Source organism: Erpetoichthys calabaricus, chromosome 3 (genome assembly GCF_900747795.2).
Source record: "Erpetoichthys calabaricus chromosome 3, fErpCal1.3, whole genome shotgun sequence".
Taxonomy (NCBI): Eukaryota; Metazoa; Chordata; class Cladistia; order Polypteriformes; family Polypteridae; genus Erpetoichthys; species Erpetoichthys calabaricus.
In genome coordinates this window covers 86,659,075-86,682,927 of record NC_041396.2, presented here as the reverse complement: position 1 = coordinate 86,682,927, position 23,853 = coordinate 86,659,075, and the positions used below count along the sequence as shown (strand labels likewise).

The following is a 23,853-nucleotide window of genomic DNA, read 5'->3' as shown; positions in this document are numbered from 1 at the left end:
TCATTACCACCTTTTGCATTTCTTCTATGAACACACTTATGCTTTTGAATTCCATGATGCAGAGGTTTATCAAGACAGCACATCCTCCTATTACAACTCTTTATGAAATACTTAATTATTGAGCGCTCAGACATTTCCACCTATTGGTTTTCTCGATTTGGTTGATTGATTTGGTAGAGTTTTAACTTTAGTCCAAATTTCAACTATACACAAGCAAAAATGTGTGTTCTTGGTACTTGAATCTCACCTGAAAAGACTTGATGAATGTCCAGAGCAATGTTCGCACTCCCTCCCCACGACTAAGCAGTTTGACCAACCGCATCACTCTGAAGAGTCGGAAGAAAGTAATAGAGATGCGAGAGTTGTCCTCAGATTCCTTCATAAAAGGGAAAAAATAGAAGTGGAGAAAAAAGAGTGAAGAAAATGGGAAATAGAATTAAGCAGAATGAAGGTTTAGAGGCCGGTTACCAGTGGGCTGTCCACTCGGAAACTTCAGCATGACTGGCTTATCATTTCTTGTTGATAGACATAGCAGCCAAAAATGTCCTGTTATGTGTTGACTAGTATCTAGTGGCTCAAGTATCTGGCAGAGTTAACAGAAATAATACTATATACAGTATTGTCAATCACCACAAGATGCTGAAGTTGCTATTAGAAAGCACATTGGCCCTCTAAACTCATTTATTCTTCAGGAGTCTCTGGTTGTGTATTCAAATTCATTTTCTTATCTTTTCTTAGAAGGCAGGCCCTAGTGAACAGTAACTTTAAGAAGGATTTAAAATAAAAAAATAGATAGTAATTTGGCTGTAACAGCCTAACTTATCTAGTCTGGCAGAAGAAACCATCTGAACAATGATATAATAATTTTCCAAGGGGTTGAGTCTGGCACCGCTATACTAGTCAACTAGTTTTAGAAGACATATTTGACCAAGCAATATCCATAATGTCTTAGCATTTGCAAACTTCTCCACTACTCACTGATGGTATTGTAATAGGTCATCATTCCATAGCTACTGTAATTACATCAAAGGATCGATAAATACACAAAAGCCCTCGATTGAAAATTTAAACATTTACAATTAATACACAATTTGTATGAATCATTAAAAATACTGAAAAGGTAGACAAATGAAAGACCAAAACTTATAATGTTTTTAAAGCAAAAGAGAAGACACATATTTATGTAGGTCTGTTTCTGGGTGTGAACTTATCCTTCCTCTACTATTAAAGAACCAATGAAAGATAAGAAAATGTTACTTCTAGTACACAAACAAATACTCCACTAATTACACTTTTTTCATTTAAATTGACATATATCATTTATGAAACACACCAGTGTAGAGAGATACATAGGAATGCACAGCTTGGGCTAGGTTTTGTAGGTATGCATCCAATTCCATTGATGTACTATAAAAACACTAGAATCTATTTCTGAACATAAAGTTTATTTCCTGAAAGTAAGTCTCTTTTAACTGAAAGTCCCTGGAGTCGTTTGTACCTCAAGCAATTTAGATATGGTGATGTATAATACAAAACTGAAAAAGTAATACATTTTTATTTTTAAAGTACTGTGTTACTTAAGTTAAAGAAATCCTCTCAACACACTGATAAGAAACCAACCTGATACAAAATCTCAGTAAAGTTGAAATTACTTTTAAACTGATGCATGGAAGAATTATTTTCAGCTAAAGGTAAATAGCACCAACCTGGTTCATGAGAAGTTGCCATTTTTCTTTTAAGGATAAGTAAAATGCGTAAAATGGTGCAGTAAACTCTAGATAAATCTGAACATTTTTGGGATACAATAAAACCCATATAAAGGTGGATAAATTGATCAATGTTTACTCTCATTGTGAATGCAATTGACAAAACCTTTTTGGGTTTTTTTTTGCCAATATGGTTCTTATAATATCACAAAATTAATTCTCTTTACTATCAGATTTATTCATAGATATCTTATCTGAATATGTTAAAAAGTAACTCAAATCTAGCAGTGATATGTTGTGTCTTAAAAAAAAAAGCATTTATCTAGCTCTCATAAATTAGCAGTAAGATTTCTGGACAAATATTAATAAATTATAAAATCATTGCCCTTTTCATCTTAATGGCTGGAATAGCAATAAACTCTTAAAAAGTCCTTTTGGAAGGGTGTTTTCTGTTAAAACAGCATACAGAACCAAAAGGTCACCCAAGCCATTGCTTTCTGTCAGTTAGATCTCTGTTAATATTTTCACTGGTTAAACTAAACTATTGCTAAATTTCATTTAGTAATATTAAGTATGAAACTTTGTTAGAATCACCTTATACAAGTGGTATTACAATATATTAATATATATTAATCACACAATTCAAAATGGTAATTTATTCTTCTCCAAAGGTAGAGGTGCTTTTTTACGACTGGATCCATTTACAAAATGTTATACCAATATCAGAATAACTTATTTAATTATGTATGCCTTCATCAACAAATTATAAGAAATTTTATAACAAGTTAGTTAAAATGAAAATCATCCACGCATTTTGAACCTGCTTAATCCAGTTCACGGTGTTGGGGGTGGTATTTGGCTTCAAGGCTATTCCAACAGTTTTCTGCTTAAGTCAGAAACCAGTCCTGCAAGGATCATCAGTCCCGTGCAGGGAACACTCTCACACACACACACATACGCACATGCAAGCAGACACACACACACACACACACTTTCATGTATACAAGGTAAATTTAAAATCTCAGATTAAACTGACTGGTAAATGAGAGGAAAACAGAAATATCTAGAAAAAGATTGGCAAGATGCAAAGAGTACAAACAAATTCTGAACAGGGTGTAACCAAACCTGATTTAAACCCAGTTTCTTTGAGCTATGAAGCAGCAACACAAAACACTGTCATCGTGCTTCTGAAATCAAAACTTCATATTTAAAATGATATCACTAGCAACCAAGGTCAAAAATAATCAACTACTAGATTAACAGCAGCAGCACAACTATCAGTTAACGATACCAACAAGAAATCCAGAAATGTTTAAAAATAACTGTGCAGCTACAATATAATATATATTAATCATACCAACAATATCCATTACAAAGACTATCAAATGTGACTGAACAGCAACTTTAAAAAAGTACCATCAGCTTGCATGTATAACTATATCCATGACAATGAAAGCTTAGATCAAACATGAAATATCTTAAATGACTGAAAATATCATATTATAAACAGCTTCATAAATCAACCTAAGGATAAATTCAAATAACAGATGAATTGTGCAATACAGATTTTTTCAGATTATAAATAATGAATAGAAAAAATTGACCAAACATAGGGTGATTAGAATCATGTTCTCTTGTACTACCAGGTAATTTGTGTATTTTGAAAAACACTGTAAATTTGTTTGCTGCCTATAGTCCCTTTCAATAGTAAAACAAACATATGCTAATATGTCTGATTAAATTCTGCTTACACACTGTATACTTGCTTTCTTTATTTTGTTGAGTTTATTCGTTTTTCTATTTTCTAATGATTGTTTTGGCTGTTTTGTGTATCTAATTATTGTATTATTTTTTTTGTATTATTACTCTATAAATTCTTCTGCAAATTTTGTTTTTTACATCTTTAATCTAGGGGTGGGGCTGGGCCCCTTTGATGCTGCTGGACCACCTGCCTCCTATTTAGAGGATTAGCAGGCTATAAGCTGATTCTTTACATGTTTCTTCTGTTCTCCTTTTATTTTGTTTTGTGGGTCCCATAATTTTAAATTTTTGATTTTCTGGGTTTAGAACATTTTTACTCTGTATAAGGATTTGGATTTTAGATTGTGGGATGTGCAGAATATACAGTATATTCTGTGTTCTGTTATGGGCACTGCCATTAAGGAAACTGTTTTGTTTTCAATTGGTCATGGTTTTGTTTACCAGGGTTTGTCTGCAACACACGGTGACATTATTATTTAAAACGTTTGTGCCATGCATGTTCTTTCATCCCAGATTAGCTGATATTTCAAAATAAGACCCAGTTTGTACAGTGTGCTTTTCATTTGGGATTAGATCCTTTGCTGTCATTTTGACTTTGAGTTCTGGTTAGTAATTCTGTTAGAGATGTTTTTACGACCAACTTCTTAGTTATGGCCTCTGGCTTGGTTTTCACCCATCCCCTGGTTGCTACAATTCAAATTAACTTTTCAGACAGCAGAACAGTTAAACAGTTAAGCTGTTAAACAGCAAAAGGAGACCTCTCTCATTTAAATACTGCATAAATAGATTACAGCCTTCACTTTATTTTTTGAAAATGCTCCCTGTGAAATATGTAGATGAAAAATGAAAAACCTTCACAAAAATGTTGCTTTTGATGCTATAGCTTAAACCATGCTATTGATAAACTAAAACTACCTAAGTCAACTTTGCAATTGTAACATCAGTAAAATATACCAATGTTAGGACTATTGTTCCCTAAATACAGTCCTACAACTTAATAAAGCCAATTATGCTAATAACTGGTCAATAATGTCATTTATTACTGGTGGGAATAGTTGGTATAAATAAAGCAGTCATGTCCAGATCCATATGCTATCATTGATAATTTATGTGTTCCCTGTGAATAATTTCTTGTCAGTAAACTTGAAAATTATACTTGTTACAACAAGCAGCACTAAACTGGATATGTGAACTAACTGTACCATTTCATACATTTTTTCAAACAGCATACAACAATTACGTAATAACTTAAAAAAAATGCTTTTTGCCTTGATAAAGTCTGGTTGTATGTTTGGACAATTTTTACTTTGCACAGATTGAATGACAGAACTCCTTTTTGTCTGAGCAATAGGGGTGGTGTTCCAAGGGTCTTGCACATCCAGAGACAGCAGATAGCTTCAATCGACTCTCTGATTTCAGTTCCTGGATTTCTGAATCACAGGTTTATACAGCAAACAACAAAAACAATAAAGACACGGCACAAAAAGCAATGACAGCATGCAGCTGCATACATATAAAGCCTCCTTTACAAAAGATTTGTAACTCTTGTCTTGAGATGCCTGTCTCTAAACTCAATGGTCTATCTTGCAGCCATCAGTAATAACAGACAAGGCTACTGCAAACTAATCAACAATTTTTATGAATTTCTGGCTTTTTAGAAACACATTTCTTTTATTTTATGTGGGCTGGAGCATGCAAACGTTACTGTGCCAAGCCACAACAGAAGTTTTAAAAAATCTGAAATGACAAAGCCAGAGTGAAGGCTTTTCACAAGTTTAGAAATGACACATGACCTAATAGGGTTAAAGGGTTGAGGAAGACCCAGTGAGTAATTTTGGGGCATGCTACAGGTGGATACCAAGTCTGTAAGTTATCCCTGATGATTAGAACTGTGAGGCAGAATAGCTAACAACTTCAGTATGTTGTGCTGGTAAACACGTGGAGAAGATATATACATACAGTAAATATACTGTACAGTCTTCATGAAATCAGAATATGGGAGCTTGGCCACAGTATCTTTCTAACTCAACATGCTCTTCAGCTTGGGAGAATGGCATTAGGAATGGCAGACCAGAAAATACTGTCCTTCTGAGCTATTTGGGGATAATACACTGTTCCAGCCTGACATGAGTGGAATAGTGTTGTTTCAATAATAAGGTATATAATATCTGGCCTTTTCTAGGGGATCAAGTATACTAGGGTCTGCTAGAATAAGCTCTAACCTGGCAATTCTATAGTCAAAGAATTCTAAACATGACACTAGAAGTAACAGCATCGAAAGTGACCCTAAGAGGACCTATGTTGAGCCTGGAATCAAGAAGAGATTATGGGTTCAGTGGCAGGGGGAACAGGTCAAGGTTTTGTGTATTTGTGAAATAATGAGAGCAACAGGGAGGTGTGAATAGAGAGACTGTTGTTTATATGCTACTTTGACTATGAGTGGGATAGTCATAGATTAAACTAAAGTACTATTTTACCTTTTAAGGCTAACTGTATGGACAAAATAGACTTCTATTTTTTGCAGATTAAGCAAAATTTCCTGCCTTTCCTAAGCTAGCACGCAGACTTAAATAATGTAATAAAGCCTAGGTAATGAATTGAAAAGTTTTATCTGTGGACCTAAGACTGCAGCAATAAGGTCTCTAGAGTACAGGTAGGAGAATGAGCTCTCTTGCCCAACAACTCATCACCTCTTCATTGCCTCAGTCATCGTAACCATGAGATACAAAAGCAAAACTCATGAGATCAAGAAAGAAGGAGGCAAACAGGACAGGCAGAGAAAGCTAGAGCCAAACATGTACACATCAAGCCTCATGCGAGTGCGAACGATATTTACAGCACAGCCACCGCTCAGACAGTAAAGTCCCCCACTGGAAGCAAGCGCAGTCTGTTGAGTAGAAAGAAAGACAGATAAAAGTCATAGGCGCAGAAAAAGATGGCAAGAGAGAGGATAAAATGGGGAGAACATCAGACAGGACAGAGGACGCAGGAAACAGAGATGGGATGATGAAAACAAACAAACAAACAAACAAAAAGCGAGAAGAGGTTAGGTGGTTTTCCAGCATTTTGCCAGTTATCTAGTTTTACTCTATATATTTTATAAAATATAGAGTATTAGAATGCCATTCTACAAAGCATTGACAATTAGAATGCCAAATTATTTATGTTGTTTAAAGGTCATCACAAGGGAATTAAGGAAAAGCATGCTGCCACTAATCCTAAGCACCGTTCAGACAAAGGAGTGTAATAAACTATTGGCCAGTAAAATGCAACTAGGGATACTTAAAAAGGAGTAGGTTATAACATGATACAAAATTAAAAGCTGTTATGTATGAAAGTAATAGAACAACTACTTATGCCAGGAAAAGAGGAGAAAATGGATGAAGAGCAGTGCAATGCAGATTAAAAAAGGTCAAGGAAGGACTAAAAACAAAATGAAGACAAGAAGAAGAAGAAGGAAAGAAGGAAAAGGTTAAGATAACTTTCATAGCATTCAAATAAACAGGATACATTTTGGCACATCTGGAGTCAAAATTAACATTAATTTCTTTTTCCTTATATACACGATTTATTTATCAATATATATCTAAGAAAAAAGTACATGTACATATCTCCGTACTTATTTAAATGTGTTTTGTTACGGAATAAAATTATTATATAAAAACTAAAAAATGATAACATATTCAGCAAATACATGTAGATATTAAAACACTTCAATTGGCTGATTGAAGTTGTACTGAAGAGGACTTCTTAAAACAAAATACAACACATTTAAAGAATCATGTTCTTCAAAAGGTTGGCAGACTCTTTCATTTCTAGCATGAAAATGGCTCATCTATGCAGTGAATTTCCAGAGGTTTACTAAATAACTGCTTACTTAAGTTTACAACAAGGATTTGGCAAATCAAACAAAACAAATGTTATTATTACCTGCATTAGTTTTCAGTCTCACAGACTTCAGCTATTTAGCATTTTGTTAATTTAACCACTGGTAAATGGTGTAACATACAGTATACAGTGATGCCTTTGCTTTATATTAATTGAACATCCACTTGACCGATCATTATTACCCAACACGTCACTTATAACTTTCCAAAAGAAAGATTTTTACTCACATCAATCTCACTGAGGATGACATCGATGATGCTACCAATGACAATCAGAAAGTCAAATACATTCCAGGGGTCTCCAAAGTATCCCTGTAAAAATACAGTATAAGCATAACAAGGTATCACCTATGGAAATTCTTTCTTGGGAAACAAGATCTGAGAATGGCTTAATAGTGTTACCTTGGCTTTGAAGGCCATTAGCTTCAGTACCATCTCAAGAGTAAAAAGGCCAGTGAAGACCACATTCAGCATGTCTGAAATGTAATTAATTTCTTCTGACTGGCCACAGTGCTGTAGTAGGCAAAAAGAGAAGTACAAATTAGAAAAACTTACAGTCACCAAGAGTAAAGCAAAAAAAGATTTAATGAGAAACATGGGTGTTTCCATAAAACAGGTAGATTGCCTATTTCTTGCCAATATACTGCTATGTTGATGCCAGTGCAGACAAAGACCAAAGATCAGCTATTGAGTATACATTTTCTCTACATAATGAGAGACTCAAAACAGTCAAATGAAGCTATGTACCTATAAAATGAAAAACAAACTATACCACTGAAAGAAGATTTGACTTGATAGTCTGTTTTTGGTTATTCTTTTTACCATGTTTATTATGCAGCATGCTCAGTAATTCAGATAGCCCTAATATTGTATTTTCTCAAAAGTTGCTGGAATCTGGGCATACTTGAACTTTATTCTCAAAGAGGTCCTTTATCTGCTCAAAGAAATAGTCTTGCCCAAAGGCAAGATGAGGTTCATGGTGGTATGGCTCAAGCCTCAGGTCAACTTAAGGTACTTCCTTATTCCATCAATGATGTATAAAATAAATACACCAGTTAATGACTTATTGTAATATATATCCAAAGAGTAAAAACTAAAGGTATTTATTCTAATGAGTAGCCTTTGTTTATTGTTAATGCTTAAACCTTGGATGTACATTTATTTTGTTTCGTACCCTTTATTTAATGAAAAAGAAAATCTGCAAATCTGTAAAAATATTCTGCTAATTAACATACATATTAATTGTTTTTCAAATCTGACTTGCCATAAAAAGTGGTAACATATACACTGCATCATTTTAGTATTTACCTAAAGAAGAGTCATATAAAAAAACATAGTAATTGTTTTTCACAAATCAGGCATTGGTTACAAACAAATACATAAAACAGTTCAATTAGTCACTATTATATCAATCAAAAAGTTAAATTGTTAAAACAGTTAATAACTTAAAATGATGAGTATGCAAATGTGTTTTGTCTCCATGCATATTGAGGCAGGGAGACAAAAAGGGTCACCCTTAGATACTGCAGCATCTAACTGCATACTGAAGACATCAAGTTTCTAAATCAACACTCAAAGGCTGTATCTACAAAAATATTGGCAGGTGGCATTGGCATTTTGATTAAAACTGGATATTACAGCCAGAACATACCAAAATTGAACTATTGGTCTGTTTATACCATCATCATGTTTGCTGTCTGAAGAAAGATAAAAAAAACTAATATTAAAAAACCTAATATTAAAAATAAGTTGTTGAATCATTAATGCAGGTATGATGCCTTTTGTCTTGGGTGACCTCTTTAGTATCACAGGCCTTATGACCTCTACGTAATATCCATTTATACTGGTGCAGATTCACAGTTGGGCCTTCTAGAATTACATTTACACAAAGTTAAAGTCCAAGAATCATGAAGAAATCATTGATTGAAAACAGAATCGATGTTTTACGATGACCATCTCAGTCTCCACACTTCAGGCTGGTTGAAAATCAGTGGTTGGCAAAAGGTGGGCAGTCTTTAGGTATCTAAAGACATCATTGATCTGAAAATATTTGGCATGGGAGATTGCCTCAGATCCATTCTTCCATCAATGTATTCTCATTATCTGTTTTATTTATTTGTTCATCGTATCTAAAACATATTAAGAAGTTATGCTTATAGAGAGTAAAGAAAATTCCACAAAATAAACATAGAATTAACCCCCTTTTTGCACATGGCATATGCTTACATTGAACACTAACCCAAAGACTTTTACAAAATTTCATATTAGAGATGCTTTGAGCACTATAATCTACATTATAATAAAGCAAACTCACTTTAATGTTTGCAGAGCACATTTTATTAAAATAACCTAGGGCCTTGTAGCCTTCACCCTATCTCTTTTGCTAATAGGAAGTATTCAGAGTTGATTTTTCACTTGTAAAACTGGTTTCCTTTTCTCCAGAGGAGTAATTTTGTGATTGGACAACTAATATATACCAAACGTTATGGCTACAAATGAGAAAAATGTGGTAAGAACACAGTGGGATCTGGTACAAGGTCATTTATAATAGTTAGGCAATAGAAAATAGCACTGTACTTATTACATTGATTTGCAAAGAACTTTGTGAAAATTCATACTGTGAAATAGATACCTGATTATTTAAAGGGTCAAATTACTTACCTGCATGCCTAAGCAGATAGTGTTTAGAAGAATAAGCACAAACATCAGGTACTCAAAATAAGATGATGTAACCACATACCACACCTGGTACTGGTAGGGATTCTTTGGAATATAGCGACGCAGTGGACGGGCCTTCAATGCATACTGTACACATTGCCGCTGCAAGGCAAAAAAAAATCAATAATTAAGGTTTGGCTGATATATCTGTAAAACCCACATTCAAGATGCAATATTGCACTCTGTGGCTTGACAAATGCAGCACAGGCTTATGCCTGATTACTGAAAAACAGTCAAGACTTTTTAAGGAAAATAGCATTTTAACAATTTTCATTTGATAATATTTCTTAATAATCCACTAAAGCAAGACAATGACAAAAAGACATGGATAAAAAAAGAAAACAGATGGAAGATGCATAGTTCCACCAGTACAAAACCATGATGGAGATCAAGCTGAATAATGGCATTACAGTACATTCATCCAAGAACAAGAAATGGAGAATGAGAGAAAATCTCTCCATAAACACAGAGGCAAGGAGCACACTCAAGACTTTTGTTAATAATGCTGGAAACCAGGAAGCAAAAACATGACAAAAAAACCAAGAAACAAATGTCAAAATATGAAAACAATTTTTGAGCTCAGAGGTCATTTCAGGGGCCTGTCTTAATAATGAGGTCAATTTGATTCAAGAGAGCTGCAGGAGACTGTCAAAGGATTGTCAACACCAAAACACAATAAGCAGGAGGCATAAATATGAGACAAACCAAAAGTAAATAGAGGCATGGTAAAAGGAACACTGATGGGCTTTTCTATAGGCAAGATATGAGTGACATATTACAGGTGGAAGTGCATTAATACAGCTTTATGAAGATTACAGTTACTGTATATATATTTAATTAGAATTAGAATGCAATACAGTGTTGTCAGCCTATCTCTCCACTGCTATTAATGTATATATATTTACTAACTTAAAGTATTTGTAATTAAGAAAGAGCATTAATTGTTTGTGTTAAATGATCATCACATAATTACACAGTTCATGGCAAGGTCACTTTATTATTTTCATATAAACAATATAATGCAGCATCTGTCTTAATTGTAACTTTATCTTGAAATAATGACTTCATGTAATAGAGTCAGGTTGAAACAAAAATGATGTTTGTATTTTATCAGTGTTTCTTAACATTATGTCATATCTTGAGTCATAGAATTATAATACTGGTAGCCCTCTAGACCTTGAAAAACATCATGAAGACATAAATTAACCAAATATGACATCTTGATTACACATAAATTATAATTCTAATAATATACAGTAGAATAAACAGACCAATAAAACCTGTTGCTCCTGCCAACCCACCCCTGTGTCTTTCTTTACAGGTCTAAACCTCTGTCCATCAGGTGTTGCAGCCCACCCACTTGTCCATCATAGTACCACCTCAACCATATCTTTAAACTCCAGTCTCTCTTTTATCTCTAGACTGACTGTGGTCTCTCTACTGCTTGCAGTTTACTTACTTTACTTCACTCCCTCCTGACTCATTTTGACTCTTATGGAGGGGTGGCTTTAAATCACACTCTGAGTTTACAGTACATCCTGGCATCTGTTCAGGGGTTGAGGAGACCTTCCATTTGTTCCAAAGACACCAGATCAGATCTCTGTCTAGCAGGCACAGGGGTCCTTGCAATCATGAGTTCTCTGTCGACCTCGATGTTCCAGGTCTCAAAAGCAGCGGCTTCCTAGCTTTCTGCACTCTCTAGAGTTGTTCACACTCTGTCATTCCTTCTTTGGCCTTTCTGTCTCTCTTTTTTCTCTCCATTTCCCTCACCCTCTTCCTTTCTTTCTCTCTCTATCTCCCACACATGCAAGTGTCTCTACCTGTTGCCCTTCCAGGGTGTTTAGCACACATATGGACCTTGGCAACCCCCTAAACAACCTCTCCAGCTACTGCCATTATGGTGCGCTTTCTCTGATCTGGAGGCTCACCATGAGAGACACTGACTCCTGTTCTGTGCCCATCTGGTGGTACTGTTTCTCAAGGAAACCTCTTAACAGCTTGGCACCCCCTCACAATTTGTAACAATGCATCTAATTATGTTTGAAATGCAGACTTGCCTGATATTAACATACAATACAGATTTTTTTAAAACAAAGTTTTAATTTTCTTTTTTGTTACTAAAAAATGCACAATCATGTCCATTCTCAGATTTTACCCATAATGCAGTTTTCTGACCAAGAATGTCGACAACTCAAGTGCTCTTCTAAAAATAATGCAGGTATCTTACCTGATTTTTGTCCAGCTCACAATTTTTGTACTCCTGCTCTCCTTGTTCCTGAAAGGTGACGATAACAAAGCCCACAAAGATGTTCATCATAAAGAAGGCAATGAGAATTATGTAAACAATGAAAAAAATGGACATTTCCACTCGGTAGTTGTAAATGGGCCCCATGTCTTCTGTGTGGGAGTCAATTGCTTTATAAAGAAGCCTGTCAGACAAATAGAAAGACTTCATAAACATGTGAATGTTAATTTAAAGGACAAATAATGCTCATGAAATGTTAAAATTCAGAATACATTTAAAAAGAAAATAATGTAAAAGTACTCTATTTAAAAAGAAAGCTATGCCCATAAAGATCAATTGATATTGTGCACCATGCACTGCTCCTTGCAGAATGTTTGATACTCTACATTCTAAACTGTTTATTCAGGAATGTCAAATCATGATAACTACTCCTGTTCATGGTTTTCATCAGTCTTGGAGCATTACTTGATTCTGTCTTCATTGCTATACCCAAATTTTCAATGAAGACCTTTTAAATTCTTTCAATGGGCAACCTTCCTACTTCATCAACCTTGCTAATACATTTTTAGCATGTTGTGTCTTGCACATGCACAATCATAAAAAGTCTTCAGAAAAAGGCACATTATAAGATAGTATTGACAGATTGAAATGCAACAAACTTATTATGGATTTTTTTAATGTATGATTTTTTTCAGTTTAATCATGAAATAAACTACAACACTAAAGTTGAAACTTTGAGATTCATTGTGTCTCTTGTTTTATTCTTCTCTTTGGCCCTAATAAGCATCTGTATGTTTAAAGCATGGTAAAGTCACAGTTTTTAAATATTTTACTTTGTGCATCAAAGAAACTGAACAATTGTCTGACTTGGGTAAACTTACTGTGGCCAACCCTCAAATGTGGAAACAGTGAAGAGGGCCATCATGCCTGATAGCACATTGTCAAAGTGAAAATCGCTGTTGTACCACATGCGCTGCCGGACCTCCAACTGATGCAAGTCATTCTCCTTGTATACAATGTATTGGCCTCTGAAAAAGACAAAAGTAAAAAATACCACAAAGAAGTCTTCATCTTTTCTTATCCAATTTAATGTATGGAAGTTACGGTATAGAATCATCTGACTCTATCATGTCATGTCATTTCAATACTGTCATATCCTGACTACAAGTCATAAGTACACAACAGATGATAATTTAATATGTGTGTGAGGGAAAGAAGGGAGGTGATTTAATATAAATAGTATAATCAAATATAGCTTGAAGGTAAAAATGGGCACGTTTTCTGAATTTTTACAGACACAGTGGAGGAACAGTACATGACTTCTAGTTTAATTTAAAGCTCATTATTGTTAAACAGTAATGGTTAAATTACATGCATACCTTATGGGAAAATAGCTGCTAGTGTAGCATGTGTAATGATCAATACACCTATGTTTGACATTTGTCCTGCTAAATGACATGGTAGACTACTTTGTTTCTGGGGCTTCCCTCTCAGTTTTACTGTTTTATATATATATAATTTTTGTAGTGGCTAATTTACACTCAAGAAATTGAGGCTAGAAGGGAAAGAATATCTGAAAACCAGAGGAGTATTTTCTGTTACCTGTCTGAACTCCTGCTTCTTTCTATTAATTCCTGATTCATAACCATTATGGTATCGAATGCTTACCATACCACATTAAGATTTCACCTCCACTCAAATGCCAAATGGTAACCATTTAGTGGTAGAACTGGCTGTTTGTTATTGTGGAAGTTACACCCAAGAAAAACAGGCCAAGAACTGCTACTGATGCTGCTACAAATATGTGAGTCAAGGGGCAGTAAGTCAGAAAACATGGAAAGTCGGATTAAGGTCAGTAGGATGAATGATTAAACACAGGAAAAATGTTTTAACACAGATTAGGACAAAAAGGAACAAAACTGTAGCTTTGGTAGCAGTAGTAGTAGTAGTAATACTGTCATATTTATTTCCCCACCTTAGCTGTCTACAAAAGGACAGAAGGACTTTTAAATGATTAGAACGAGAAGAAGAAACGCCGTCAAAAATAAAGGGTAGGGTCATTACTGGAAAGTCAAAAATACCATTGACAAAAGCAAAACGAGAGACAACAGTCAAAAAACATGGGCCATAAAGATCAGGTAACAGATAGTTTTGTTTTTAAAGGTAGTGTAAGCAAAGTACAATTTTCCACAGTCTTGGATAAGGAATATACGTTAATAGTGACCTGTTACTGTATCATGCTCATAACACAAATGTTGCAACCTCCGAGACACCCCCCCCCCAGCAACTGTAAGCTGTGTCAAGGTAATAGAATACATCAAACAGCAACACCCGCATACAAACATGAAGGCATTGTAAATGAAGCAGAATCATTTCAACAACTGTTGATAATAGTTACTGTAAATACAAAAAACAATACAAAATTGAATTTTCCATAAGGCTTAGTACACAAAATAATATGAAATCAGCTCACAACACCACCAAGCAGCCCCTGATAAATCTAAAAAGGAGGAGGAAAAGATGTTGACAGGCACAGCTAGTGAATTACTGCTCTTCAGTTTAGAAATGGTTACGAATTTCAACCTTCTGAAATGGTCTTGAGTTTGCTTAATCCTAAACTAAAATAGTACTAGATGAAGGAACAACAATGAGCTCTAAAAGAAATAGAGGTACCACAAAATTTGTTTCATTTAGAAACAATACACATGACCTCTTGTATATCTATAGCCCCATTCTTAACAGAGTGGATAGCTTTATCTAGAAAATTTTAATGTACATCTAGAAGAGGCTAGAGGAGTGAAAAAAATCACAATGTTTATGGCATGACTCTGTTGCATGTTCAGCCCAGTCTATGTAATGCCTTCAGTTTGTAGCTCTATGGCTGATCATTTGTTGAGAAACAGATAATCTGAGAGGGGTAGAACTGCTAGCTACATTACTTAAAGGCTGATTTGTGTTAATGAGTTGGTTGGGATACGGGAGGACAACAAACAATCAAAATCTGGAACTGGAATGTAAACAAAATGGGAAGCAAAAAGTTATAATACAGTTGAATTTAAAACACAGAGAAGCACAATGGCTACAGAAAGAGGCTAGAAAAAAGTCATGAGAGCAAAATAATGGTTCAAAAACACAGAAAGTAATAAAGAAATATAATTTAATTAAAGTTCTGCATTATTTATGTCTTGTATTTTGACATTAACTGAATTTTTAAAGCAAATTTTAAGGAAGGTTTCTTGTAGTGAAAAGCATTATACAGTATGCTGTTGCTTATTGATTGACAGCTGCTTTATTGTTAATAGCTGTGCCACTCGACAGGTTGAATCTAAGTAATAAATATACACCACAACATTGATATCTGCAGTGTACCATGCATATGTTTATGTTATATGTCATTTGGTATGGGATTCATAAAAGCAGTGTTCATGTTTGTGATGTGCCATCTGTTGGAATAACAGAGACATAGCAACTGGGTGGACACACAGATATATACACTAACGCTTATCCTTTTATTAACATGGATTTCTGAGGATAAATATTAGGAAGTTACTTCAGAAGGCTGACAAATGAGAGGGCACTTATAGCATAAATTATTCATTGAATGCTTACATGTCTTTGGCCAAAACCTACAGTTAGATAAAAGATAACCTGAGTGAGAAAACAATACAAAATTTTGACTAATATTTTAAGGATTAATTAAAGAAAATTGTATAATACCAAATATCTTGTGTCAAAAAGTGTGTATTGAGCTTGGTAATTGGTTAGTCCAATTTTAGAAGCAATAACTGGAACTACACCTTTCCTGTAGATATTGATTAGCCTCTTCCCCCTGAAATATGGAATGCATGCTGTCCTACTCCTCCATATAAAACCATTTCATTTGTGGGCTGTATATTGATTAGATTGTATATCAAAGAAATTAAATAAACACTAAACTTTGGTGACATTTTCCTTCACATTCTCCTCACTGATACAATTAAAGAAAAGATCTGACTAAATATTAAAGGTATAAAAGAATATAGGCAATCAGAGAGAAGCAAAATCTTTTTCATTTTACTAGACCTAACTTATATTTATATTATTTTATCATAAGGAATATTTTTTAAAGTTAGCATTCAGCTGATTTCCATCTTGGAAAGGAACAAAACTGTAAGCATAATCCTGGCATATCCAAAATGATATCCAATGATGACTGTACCTGCACTCTTCTGCTGTCATTTTAGAGAGATCTGTGCACATGTGAAACTTGCCCTAAAAAGTAAAATGGAGAGAAGGATTCAGAACAGTGAAAATATTTGAAGTTGTTAAAATAAAGATAATAACCTGTTTTATATATCAATAGTTGCCCAATTTAGCAAGAGAAATTTTTGAAAATTTCCAGTCATACTTACAACTGTATTGTGAAAATAAACAACAAAAACTTGATAATTGAAACAGTCTCCCAATATGTTTTTTGAACTTGTAATAGATATGATTTTTTAAACAAGTGGAGCATACATAAACAGAGTAATACAGAAACAACTCTGAAACCTAGAACAAGTCAAACCGAAGAGGGTAAGGGGTTGAGAATCACCTTGAACAGCTGGACTCCAATGCAGGCGAACATGAACTGCAGAAGTGTGGTTACAATGACAATATTCCCAATTGTTTTGATTGCAACAAACACACACTGCACCACGTGCTGCCAAATTAAGAAAAAAACAAAAGACAAAAATTTAGTCAACCAAAAATCATCTTTGATCACAAACTAGAAGAATTTACTTGAATTCTGGAAGCATTTTGTATCCTCTTACTGTTTTTATAAATTCCAAATACTTGGCAAAAAAACAGTTATTCAACAAAAAATAGTTTTTCACACTCTTGGTATATAATAGACTCTGAGACCCTGTGACAATGTGTTAAAATAAGAAAAATAATGATTGACAGATTTAAAAATACATGTGTAAACAGCATTCCATTTTCAGTGCATAGAACCTTTATTTTTTACATCAGAAATGTAAAGAATGCACAGCTTCATTGTGTTGATGTTGTAAGTATTTCATATGAGTCCTTTGTTACAGCTCACTTAACACTCTCTCTGAAAACTAAATCTGGGAATGTGCACATTGTTCTATAAATTAAAGGTAGGAATAAGAAAAATGGAGAAATTTACTATAAGTAAGACTTTTGTATCTGGGATTTAAAAATGTATTTTTTATTTATTGGCACCAGCTCTCTAAAATTATTTTGAAAAATTAATGTATTGGTGGAGGGATTTAATGTACCCTATAAATAATTTGAATTTCTCTTTGTCACAAATTATTTCTAATAACAGATATCAATGGGGATTACATCTGATGAAGTATGTACAGTACCTTCAATTTTTTCTTTGTGTACATTTGTGAAACAACCATAGCACAAGAAAAGATCTTACAAAAAGAAAAAAATCTTACATTACATTATATATTTTGATATTTCTGTCAAATCTCTTTGGGACACTTTGTAAACAAAGAAAACATAACCACTGAGTTTTGCTTCTGTCTTCTTTGTAGGGAATAGCACTAACCTTTAATCCTTTTGCCCGGTTAATGGCTCTTAAGGGCCTTAAGACTCTCAATACCCTCAGAATCTTTACTACAGAGATGGCACTTGACCTGAAAAATAATTAAAAAAATGTGGAAACAGAAAGGGAAATTAAAACAAATGTATACTCATAAAATAAAAGATTCTAAATAAATAATGAAGATAATGGTGAGTGATGCTCAAAAGAATGATAAATGTCTCTTGTGCATCCCAATAAGAGAATGTATCCCAGCAAAATAATGTGCTTTATGTGTACTGAGCTCTAAAATGGCACTCTCACCACCAAGGAAAACTAGTCTATGTAAAGTTTATGTTAGTGATAGTTATATGTAAAACTGAGCAATATTCTGTAAAAATAAAGATAATAAAAACTACAGCAATGTAAAAACAATAAGAAAGTAGTGCACTGAAATAAATACATATTAGCAGAACATGTTTTGGGTTATGATTTACTTTTTTTAAATAAGCAACTTCTAGGTATTGTGTATCTCATCTATTTCATAGATTTCATTACTTCTCTTGCATGTGAAGGGCCTACAGTGTTGAGGATTAACACTTTAACTGAATCAGAAACAAGCTGATATTCCTAAATTCTCTGTCTTCAGGTTTAAAACAAAGCCTTGGCATCTTACATTCATATTTGCCAATCCTGCAGAAGATGACTAACTGCCAAATACTCTGAGCTAAAAATCATTCTCTAATTCTAAGACACTATCTGGGATGCCCTTACCTATAAGGGCAGAAGTGTCTCCTCTTCAACAATTCACATGATCCCTTCCATCTATCCATTTACTTTCTGAACCATGTAAATGCAAGAAACATCAAGAAGCAAACAAAACCCAAACCCCAAATGAGATGTAATGACCTTCTCGCAGACATACCTGCAATCATTGCAGTTTAATTTAGAGTTTTCAGGTAATTCAACATACTCCTCTTGGAGATAACGCTACAAGGAGAGTGTTTATAATTTTGAAACTTTCTGAGTTTTTAAATCCCCAGAATATTAAATTAAAGGAGTTATATGAAAGTATAACTTACTGGATACCAAAGGAGATAAGAGACACAGCAACAACTAGCAAGTCCAGGATGTTAAAGTAGTTCCGGCAAAAAGAACCTTTGTGCAGAAATGCACCATATGTGGTCATCTTCATGTAGAGTGACAGAGCAAGAGAGAGAGAGAGAGAAAGCAAGAGAAAGAGAGAGGAGGATTGACAAAGAGAGAGAAAGAGAGAGAGAAAGAGGGTGAGAAAGCCATATTTAGTGACTCAACTACAGATTGCCACCTAAATGCAAAAGTGTCATCTCCTGACCAAACAATACAAGTCAATGTAACTAATCTCAGTATTCCAAAGAGGCTTAAACAGTGGCATTCCAAGCATGAATATTTATTATGAAGGTTTTAAAAATATTTCATATTCTTGCAGAAAATAACTAAACATTTACATTATAATGAATCTACTACCCAACCATAGAAATCCATTTCAGCAAGGTCAATATTTAGAAATTAGATTCAAATACTAAATATTAAACTGCTACAGGTACCTGCAATGAAAATACAGTGAAGCAGCTTAAACATAGATACTTGCACATGTAATAGTGAACCATAAGTATGATACAAATTCCAGCAGTAATGTTGCTGGTCCCCCTCTTGTGATCAAAAATGAATGTGGATTTATTTGCAGTATATCAATGTGTATTTTTCCCATGTTTTCTTAAAATACAACCACATAATTTATTTTACTAATCACATAGCAATATACAATCATACTTTTGAAAATAATTTAATCCTTGTAACTTTTTATAATTTTTATAATATTTTTATAATCTTTTAAAAAGTACACTCAAAAACCTTCCCCTGTGTCAACAATTCCACAAAACATAACAATAAGATTGAAGTGGGTATTGAAAATGGGCATTAAAAGGGAGAGGATGTTTAAGAAATGTTTACTGGAGGTTTTAAAAACCGTGAACAAAGAATAGTGCAGCCTGAAAGTGTTTGGCTGAGACACATCTCAGTCAAGGGGTTACAAGACTGCACATGAGGAAAAAAAAACAGTGTTAGGGTAGGAGAAGATTTAGAGAAAGGTTTTACGCATCTTAGAAATAACAGAGGTGATGAGCAATTAATATGCTACCACAAAAATGTTAACATCTGTACTGAGAATAAACGTTTTCCCTTGAAATTATCTTGTACCTATAATAAAAATGTATTACAGATATTTTTATCATATTTTCTATGTTAATTTAAAGGGGTAAATTTCCACATATGACCTGTTGAGGAATTGTGCTGATGAATTCCAACAGGATGTATTAACTTTGACTTTTCTTAATATTTAGGCATAGAAATGCCATGAAGAGCTCATGTTTTAGAGGTATGACCCTGACCAAAAGCAAAGTGGAAATTATTTGTCAGAATAGCTTTCTGTCACTTAAAGGATGTGTATTAATGTATTTCTTTTGAAAAGTATTTAGTGAGAAGTTAAGCAAAATGACACCTTTTATTGGTTAATATTAAAATTAGCCAATTAAAGGTGTCTTGCTTAACTTCTCACTACATCCATAATGGCTAACATGGTACAACACTCTAGTACTAAAAAAGTATTTATAAACAGTAAAAGGGTAAAGATTGCATCAACCAAAGAAGTAACTTTAAAAACATGTGCTGTATATGAGAATTGCTTTCAACTAAAATCATAAAAAAGATTGCTTTGAAGAATACCTTTAGAACAATTTCAGTTGTGAAAATCACAGTGAAGACAATGTCAAAGTAAGCAAGAATCTAAATCAAACAGACAAAAAGAAAGGAAAGGAATTAGAGGTGTGACAGACAACGTATTATTGTATAAATTCAAAGTCAAGTTAAGCTTTATTATGTACATTACATTACAAACAAAAGACATGGCAAAACATACAGTAAAATATAAAAGAAAATCACTTAAATATATTTTGTTTGAAATGTGTTTAGTTCAAATTCAGCTACTCGTTACTCTAAACAGTAATGCTTTGCATTTCTCTGCATTCTAGGAAAAGAGATTGTTGCTTGACCTCAATGACTCTTGTAGCTGAATAGTATTGCAGTTCAATTTTATGTTTCTAAAAACAGAAGCTTGTTTGTGTAGATAGGACTACTGTTTTTTTTTTTTCTTAAATATCCAAAAGTATCACTTTTATTATCTTCATATTTACCTTAGATATGTTAGTATACAGACTTTCAAAAGAATTCTGATCTTATTGTTAAAATGTTCCTGAGGTGGTAAAAAATAAGCAGTGCAGTACCTTCACCATCATTACAAAATAAGTTCTGTCATAATGTATGTACAAAATGTAAAGTAACATGGAGACAATAGAAACATACAGTACACTTGTTCATTTTTCTGGATCACAAAATAAAGTAAATTACAAACAAACTGTGCAACTACATTATACAGTGCATCCGGAAAGTATTCACAGCGCATCACATTTTCCACATTTTGTTATGTTACAGCCTTATTCCAAAATGGATTAAATTCATTTTTTTCCTCAGAATTCTGCACACAACACCCCATAATGACAACGTGAAAAAAGTTTACTTGAGATTTTTGCAAATTTATTAAAAATAAAAAAATTGAGAAAGCACATGTACATAAGTATTCACAGCCTTTGCTGAGAAGCTCGAAATTGAGCTCAGGTGCATCCTGTTTCCCCTGATCATCCTTGAGATGTTTCTGCAGCTTAATTGGAGTCCACCTGTGGTAAATTCAGTTGATTGGACAGGATTTGGAAAGGCACACACCTGTCTATATAAGGTCCCACAGTTGACAGTTCATGTCAGAGCACAAACCAAGCATGAAGTCAAAGGAATTGTCTGTAGACCTCTGAAACAGGATTGTCTCGAGGCACATATCTGGGGAAGGTTACAGAAAAATGTCTGCTGCTTTGAAGGTCCCAATGAGCACAGTGGCCTCCATCATCCGTAAGGAGAAGAAGTTCAAAACCACCAGGACTCTTCCTAGAGCTGGCCGGCCATCTAAACTGAGCGATCGGGGGAAAAGGGCCTTAGTCAGGGAGGTGACCAAGAAGCCGATGGTCACTCTGTCAGAGCTCCAGAGGTCCTCTGTGGAGAGAGGAGAACCTTCCAGAAGGACAACCATCTCTACAGCAATCCACCAATCAGGCCTGTATGGTAGAGTGGCCAGACGGAAGCCACTCCTTAGTAAAAGGCACATGGCAGCCCACCTGGAGTTTGCCAAAAGGCACCTGAAGGACTCTCAGACCATGAGAAAGAAAATTCTCTGGGCTAATGAGACAAAGATTGAACTCTTTGGTGTGAATGCCAGGTGTCATGTTTGGAGGAAACCTGGCACCATCCCTACAGTGAAGCATGGTGGTGGCAGCATCATGCTGTGGAGATGTTTTTCAGTGGCAGGAACTGGGAGACTAGTCAGGATAAAGGGAAAGATGACTGCAGCAATGTACAGAGACATCCTGGATGAAAACCTGCTCCAGAGCGCTCTTGACCTCAGACTGGGGCGACGGTTCATCTTTCAGCAGGACAACGACCCTCAGCACACAGCCAAGATATCAAAGGAGTTGCTTTAGGACAACTCTGTGAATGTCCTTGAGTGGCCCAGCCAGAGCCCAGACTTGAATCCAATTGAACATCTCTGGATAGATCTTAAAATGGCTGTGCACCAATGCTTCCCATCCAACCTGATGGAGCTTGAGAGGTGCTGCAAAGAGGAATGGGCGAAACCGGCCAAGGATAGGTGCGCCAAGCTTGTGGCATCATATTCAAAAAGACTTGAGGCTGTAATTGCTGCCAAAGGTGCATTGACAAAGTATTGAGCAAAGGCTGTGAATACATACGTACATGTGATTTCTCAGTTTTTTTATTTTTAATAAATTTGCAAAAACCTCAAGTAACCTTTTTTCACGTTGTCATTATGGGGTGTTGTGTGCAGAATTCTGAGGAAAAAAATTAATTTAATCCATTTTGGAATAAGGCTGTAACATAACAAAAGGTGGAAAAAGTGATGCGCTGTGAATACTTTCCGCATGCACTGTAAGCAGAATTAACCCCAAGCCGTATCATACAATATTTCCAGCAGGTATTGAACCCACTGTTAAATCTCGACTAAGTTTATACTTTGCTCTAGATGCCCAGAAATATAGTTTAGATTACAACAGGGCATTCTAAACACTCCTTGCTGTTTAGTATGTATTCTGGTTTGGGTCCAGATGGAGTTTACCCTCCTAAAGAAGAAGTTATAATGCTGTAATTTCAAACACTTCATTGGTTAGTCAGTCAGTCATATTCCAACCCGCTATATCCTAAAACAGGGTCACGGGGGTCTGCTGGAGCCAATCCCAGGGTGCAAGGCAGGAACAAATCTCGGGCAGGGCGCCAGCCCAACACAGGGCACACACACACAACACCAAGCTCACACTAGGGACAATTTAGTATCGCCAATGCACCTAACATGCATGTCTTTGGACTGTGGGAGGAAACCCATGCAGACACAGGCAGAACATGCAAACTCCTTACTGTGAGGCAGCAGCGCTACCACTGCGCCACCACTTCATTGGTATTAAGGTCAACTAGATACACTATGGATCATTTATTTCCTTTGGTCAATTGCTCATGGGGACTGTGACAGTCACTGATCTTTTCCATCTAATGATGAATGCAACAAATTCTGTGTAGGATGCACCAACTGTTCTTCACAAGCTTGCATGGATTTGTAATTGATACCGCTTAGGCTATGTCTGTTTTTTTTATTTTAAAGTGCTATGTAGCAATCTAAATATGGTATTTCTATATTTTGCAGATGGAATATAACTTTTTTATTGATGGCTTTTGTCTATTCAAAAATAGGTTATTTGTTTCAAACCTTTAATAAAAAATATTCAGATTATTTGTTCTTTACCAACAATCTTAAAGTGTTCTATGTACTTGTCCATATTTTATATTGGGTGACACATTGGTTAGCACTTC

General features: G+C 34.8%; 1 protein-coding gene across 1 annotated transcript in view; it reads right to left on the bottom strand.

Annotated features, from left to right (window-relative positions):
- Positions 1-23,853, bottom strand: part of LOC114648167 (voltage-dependent L-type calcium channel subunit alpha-1S-like) — a 99,211-nt gene that overhangs the window by 23,046 nt on the left and 52,312 nt on the right. The window contains exons 19-30 of the mRNA XM_028797039.2: positions 20,599-20,658; positions 18,918-19,024; positions 17,863-17,950; positions 16,891-16,998; positions 16,516-16,568; positions 13,199-13,345; positions 12,300-12,501; positions 10,016-10,174; positions 7,757-7,867; positions 7,583-7,666; positions 6,304-6,354; positions 248-376 (exon numbers count right to left, since the gene is read on the bottom strand). Coding sequence (XP_028652872.1) covers positions 248-376; positions 6,304-6,354; positions 7,583-7,666; positions 7,757-7,867; positions 10,016-10,174; positions 12,300-12,501; positions 13,199-13,345; positions 16,516-16,568; positions 16,891-16,998; positions 17,863-17,950; positions 18,918-19,024; positions 20,599-20,658 — 1,299 coding nt within the window. The remainder of the gene's footprint in view (positions 1-247; positions 377-6,303; positions 6,355-7,582; positions 7,667-7,756; positions 7,868-10,015; positions 10,175-12,299; positions 12,502-13,198; positions 13,346-16,515; positions 16,569-16,890; positions 16,999-17,862; positions 17,951-18,917; positions 19,025-20,598; positions 20,659-23,853) is intronic.